Here is a 5,761-nt window from a genome sequence, read left to right as displayed (position 1 = left end):
TCGCCGTCCGCATGCGACGAATTTGAATTAATTTCATTTAGGTTTTTTTTTCTTAAAGCAATTAAACAACACGCATTAAACGATACTTAAATCATTTCCACGTTAAATGTCAATCTTGACACATGAACTTTGACATCAATGTCAAATTTGACAAGTGTCAACGCAATCAATTTATTGGTTAGATTAGTGATTTTAAATTTGTAAAGTTCACCTTTTTAGGAGATTCGTTAACGTTTACGGCGTAATCCTTGAGTTTACCGTGGAGGCGACGCTCTTAATCTCAACTTGATGAACTCAATTAATTAGCGAGAGCGCATTTCGTTATAAAACTAGTCTGAAAACCTATTACTAAATTCAAAGTTAACGTGTAATTACGTTGATGCAAACACGAATTATTTAATTGTTATTAGCGACATCTGCTTCGTAATTGAAACATTACAATAAGAAACTTTTCTCCAGTATTGTTATGTACGTTTCTATGGCTACAATAGTTTTTCAACCCTCGCTAACAACAGTAACAAAACAAAAAACATGGTCGTCGTCAACATCAACTGTTTCGTTGACGTTTGACGAGGGAAACAAAATGCAAACCGAAGCCAATTAGGATCGCGACGGGGGGGTCGGTGAGATTTTGAGCTTTTAATTGGAAAACTATTCGTTTCCTGTTTTCGTGTGTCGCAAACCAAAAACAAAACACGCAGCGTACAAAAAAAAAATGAATGTACAAAACAATTAGCGCGTCGCTTTGATCACTTGATCTGAGTTTCGAGTAGTTTCGTCAATAAATGAAGAGAGAGTTTCGTCCATTTTATTAGTTTGCTCTGTTCTTTAGTGAGTGAGTATAATGAGAAATGTTGGAACGTCGAGTGGGCGTTGTTTTTGTATTCGGATTACACGATTTTATTGGTGGAATAGTGAGAACAAAAGAAAAACAAACAAGTGCGAGCGCCGCCGTAATTACATAGTCGTCGCAGTAGTCCGGGTATTTCGAGCTGTCAGAAGAGTTTATTATTAACTGTTACAGTTTTATCTTTATCGTGATAATGCAGGGATACAAAGCTAATCCCGAAGATCGTCCTCGTCCTTGTTTTATTTGTTTTCAATATCATCAATGTATCCCCAAGACACGAAATTTAATCAGAATCACGAAGGAAAAGTTCGGGCGGACGCGCCGGGCAACAGATGCTCGCATCGTTACTCTTTTTTTTCTTTACACGACCTTCTTTTGTTTTTCGTTTGTTTTCTTTCTCATTTGTTTAATGAAAACGACCGTTGGTTTTGCACCTTTAACGACCCATAAATTCACTCTCCAACCTGATTTTTACAACATTCCTCCCATTCAATTAGACGTTGCCGATTCGTGTTTATTATCAAAGGATTATCAATCAATTTTGAATTGTATTAGGTCGTAACTTTTACTTTATCGTGTTTAATTTTTTTCTTATTTTGTTGCAGTTATTATTAGTGTCTGCTGGTTCGCCGGAACCGTCGTCGGTTTTCTTCCGTTGATGGGTTGGCACAAGGGACCCGCCGAAAACGGAAGATGCTTCTTCCTCGGCGTGATGGAGTACGATTATCTGGTTTTCCTCTACGTCGGTACGATAATCACGCCGGCCTTGCTTCTGCTCGTCTTCTACGCGCACATCTACCACGTGGTGTTGAGACAGGTACGGTGTAATCAATGTCATATTAGTAAAGATTATCAATGTCATATTAGTAAACATTGTCAATGTCATATTAGTAAACATTGTCAATGTCATGTTAGTAAACTTTGTCAATGTCAAATGTAGTAAACGTCAAATATTGAGGGTTAAAGATATGATCTAATGTGAAAGATTTAGAAGGGAAGAATTTTGGATATTTATATAGTGATTAAATTAATTAGAAATTAAGAATTTATCAACTTTCTTGATTGTAATTTGGTGGATGCGCCGGGTCGTATATCATATTTAATCATTTGACATCTGTCAAATTCTGACATGTGTCTAATTTTTATTTTTTTTTGTAGTTGAAGAGGATTGTGACAATAGATCCGGGTAGCGGTTCCAAGGGTCGTTCTTCCGGTGGTACGATGTTGCGGATGCTGGGTGCGGCGCAGAAGCGCGAGGTGAAGGCAACCCAGAATCTGTCCATCATCGTGCTGTTCTTCATGATCTGCTGGATCCCCCTGTACACGATCAACTGCACCCTGGCTTTCTGCAAAGATTGCAAAGTGAACTCGACGCTGATGCTGCTCAGCATCATCCTCTCGCATCTGAACTCCGCCGGCAATCCTCTGCTCTACGCTTATCATCTGCGCGATTTTCGAGCCGCCCTCAAATCGTTCATCTGCGGCCTCTTCGGCATCGGAGTATCGGCGCCGCCCGCCACCGCCAACAACAACAACTTCTCGCATTACCGTCTGCAGAGCTTGAGGGAGGCGGGAAGCAATATGTCCTTATCGAGGAATCGTCTGATCGCGGAGAAGAGGTCACCGCTGCCGCCGCCACCGACGCCGCCTCCTTCTAAATTGTCGGCTCTGATGAACAATTCTGTGGCGGCGTTGGCTGCGGCCGCTTCCGACGGGGCCAGAGACATCTGGCGGATAAGCGAGATATCGGAAGGGGACAACAGGTGCAGCAGCGTGATCAATCGCGTCGACGAGGAGGACATCGACGAGGACGGTGAGGACGACGTGTTCTTGGACGTGGAGCCGAGACCGCCGGAGGAGAATCTCATCATACCGTCGGTCACCGTGCAGAGGATGAACAATCTGTCGACGTCGTCGCCGCAGCTCTCGAGGAATCTCTTCCTCGTCGAAACCGAGATGAACGAGTGCCGATGTCGACCGGCCTTCATGCGCAGCGTCAGCAACGACAACAGAGAGGCCAGTCTGATCGTCACCGGCGATTTCATACACAGTCCCGCCAAAAGCTTGAAGCTGAGCCCTTTCAAAGTCGTTGGGGAACTGCTGAAGACGGGAAAACATCCGAGGAGTTGCAGCCTCAGCGACGATCCGGACAACTCGAGACCGAAGAACGGATACATCCCAGAGAATCATTCCTCCGGGTACTGACTCTACTCAACACTCACTCATCCATTACAATCGTACAACAAGTGTTCTAAACTAGTCATCCAGATCATATCAAAGTAAAGACAAACAACGCGATACTCCCCAAGTACTTGACAAGTATCACGTAATTATGTTTACTCATACAATCCTACACGCTTCACTCTTCCGATCCCTCCTGACCCCAAAGAATTAACGTTGCGCGACTGAAACTTTTATCTAGTGAACTAATTGTTACCATTAAGATTAATAATAATATAAATATATTTTACTACCTTCAGATACAAAAAAAGCAAACAAGAGCATCACATTTTTATCCACATATTCTTCTCTCTCTATCTCTGATATTTTTGCTAATTATACATAGATGTACAGACAAGAAATTATATTGTAATAATTATTATTATACATCAGCTGTATTATTATTAAGAATAAAATAATTATTTGTTGTATTTCATATTGAAAATTTATTTCATTTTTTAACACCTCGCAGCAGACGAGTCAATGATAGTACAGCATTATCAGAGACCTCGTTGGAAAGGTGAGACTTTCAGCTTTCATGCTTTCAGTCTTTGATGTAGTTGTCATAAAGGATTGTGGAGAAAATCACTGAAAACTGAAAACACTGAAAAATAATTTCTACAGCTTATAGCAGGCGACTTGATAATAGTACCAAGCTGTATGTAGGCTCGTTGGAAAGGTGAGACTTTCAGCTTTCATGCGAGTGGTCGTTGATGTAGTTGTCTTAAGGGATTGTCCAGAAATTTACTGAAAACACTGAAAAATAATTTCTACAGCTTATAGCAGGCGACTCGATAACAGTACCAAGCTGTAAGTAGGCTCGTTGGAAAGGTGAGACTTTCAACTTTAATTTATATATTCGATGATTAAATTGTGTTCTTCTGTTGTTGACTAATTCAAGAAAACGTGATGACATAATAAAGTCGAATAAAATTATAAGATAGGCAACCAACTATACATCTCGTAATTATTATTCCTTTAAATTGTATATTGATTAGATTATATTTGGTTACTATGATTGATTGTTATTATATTAATATGAATTACACTAATATAATCATGTTTTAAAGTTTTCTCTGAAACAAATTATTCGCAGTTGGTAGGATTGTTTTTGAAGGAATTTTCCTTTTTTGACAGCTTCTGTGGCTGCGCTGCGCGTTTCGTGTTGATTTTGTATTTTTCTCAGTTTCCACTCAAGTATTTGCAGATTTCTAAGTGAAAACCATGGCGGAGGCAATGAAACAATCCGTGGCTACAATGCTGAAAGGGATCGAAAGGTAATTTGATCGGAAAAAAGTGCATCTTCGCATAACTTAACCTCACAAATCTTTTGTTTCATTACCATACTTACTAATGTGTTTTGTTTTAGATACAACCCTGATAATTTGTCCACTCTGGAGAGGTACGTGGTGACGCAGGCGAGGGAGAACGCCTACGATCTGGAGGCGAACCTCGCAGTTCTCAAGCTGTACCAGTTCAACCCGCACCTGTTCAACATCGAGATTACCAGCCAGATCCTGCTGAAAGCTCTGACCAACTTCCCGCACACAGACTTCATCCTGTGCAAATGTTTATTGACTGAGCAGAGAGTAAGTTCTTTTTTGTTTTCTATTAAATTCTTATTTAACGACACTAATCAACTTGTTTATTATGAAATGACTTGAATTAATCCATAGCTTGCTTTGGTAAACAATTTATCTAATTGTTTTGTTTTTTTTTTAGCTGTCTGAAGAACCGATCAGCCAGATCATGTTTTTGGCGCACATCCTCGAACAGTGCGATTTCCAAATCTTCTGGAAACGTATCGAGACGATGCCGGACATGACCTCGCGCATCACCGGTTTCCTCGATTCCATCAGGAAGTTCGTCTGCCACGTCGTCGGCATCACTTACCAGACGATCGACCGTACCCATCTGAGCCAACTTCTTGGAGACATCAACGACAGCACCATGAAACACTGGATCAAGAAGTACGGTTGGAGGGAGGATGGTAACTTAGTCTTCATCTCTAACCAGGAGGAGAACATCAAGACCAAGAACATCAACGAGAAGATTGAGTTCGATCATGTCGCTGCGATCATGAAATCTTGTCGTTAATGTATAAGTAAAATAATAATACATTTTTTTTCACTTTCACTTTTATTTTGCATTGACAATCAAATCCTTACAACAATTGCTTACTAACCATCACAAACATAACAAATGTATTCAGATTTGTTTATCCTTTTAATTAATCAGCAGATTCTATTGCAAAAGTTGTTTAATAAACAACAGAGTTTTTAAATAAAGATAATGTAGGTGATATAAGAAATGGTCAGTACGAGTTAAAACGTAACACACAGAGATGGCACTGCTATTTATGAAAAAAAATCAATATTGCAACTATAGTATAGGCAACCCAATATATATTAGAGTATGTCAGCTGCAGAAATTGGAAGAAAAAATTATTATTATTGCATAATCAGATGCACGCAACTTTTTATGTAACAAAAGTTACGTAATGTTCATTACATAACAGAAAAACGACGTTTTTTCGTTTTTTTTTTCAGTTTTTCGTGAATTTCTCGACAACCCCTCAAGATAATTACATCATCGATCACTCGTATGAAAGTTGAATGTCTCACCTTTCGAACGAGCCTGCTGGCATCTTCGTACTGCCGCCGAGTCGCCTGCTATGAGCTGTAGAAATTG

The 5,761-nt window shown here is 39.8% G+C and overlaps 2 protein-coding genes across 2 annotated transcripts; both read left to right on the top strand.

The window, feature by feature from the left end:
• Positions 1-1,448: 1,448 nt before the first annotated feature.
• Positions 1,449-3,437, top strand: LOC108560448 (D(5)-like dopamine receptor; the record flags this gene model as incomplete). The annotated part of the gene is made up of 2 exons (XM_017918003.1): positions 1,449-1,667; positions 2,009-3,437. Coding segments are annotated over 2 exons (1,266 nt in total), but the record flags the coding sequence as incomplete, so codon positions are not given.
• Positions 3,438-4,193: 756 nt separating this feature from the next.
• LOC108560449 (eukaryotic translation initiation factor 3 subunit K) lies at positions 4,194-5,173 on the top strand. The gene is made up of 3 exons (XM_017918004.1): positions 4,194-4,347; positions 4,440-4,659; positions 4,793-5,173. The coding sequence occupies exons 1-3, from the start codon at positions 4,295-4,297 to the stop codon at positions 5,165-5,167; spliced, it is 648 nt and encodes a 215-aa protein (XP_017773493.1). The 5' UTR covers positions 4,194-4,294; the 3' UTR covers positions 5,168-5,173.
• The last annotated feature ends 588 nt before the right edge of the window (positions 5,174-5,761 follow it).

Source organism: Nicrophorus vespilloides, unplaced genomic scaffold, assembly GCF_001412225.1.
Source record: "Nicrophorus vespilloides isolate i.1.1-1 unplaced genomic scaffold, Nicve_v1.0, whole genome shotgun sequence".
NCBI classification, from domain to species: Eukaryota; Metazoa; Arthropoda; class Insecta; order Coleoptera; family Silphidae; genus Nicrophorus; species Nicrophorus vespilloides.
This window is presented reverse-complemented; position numbering and strand designations above follow the sequence as displayed.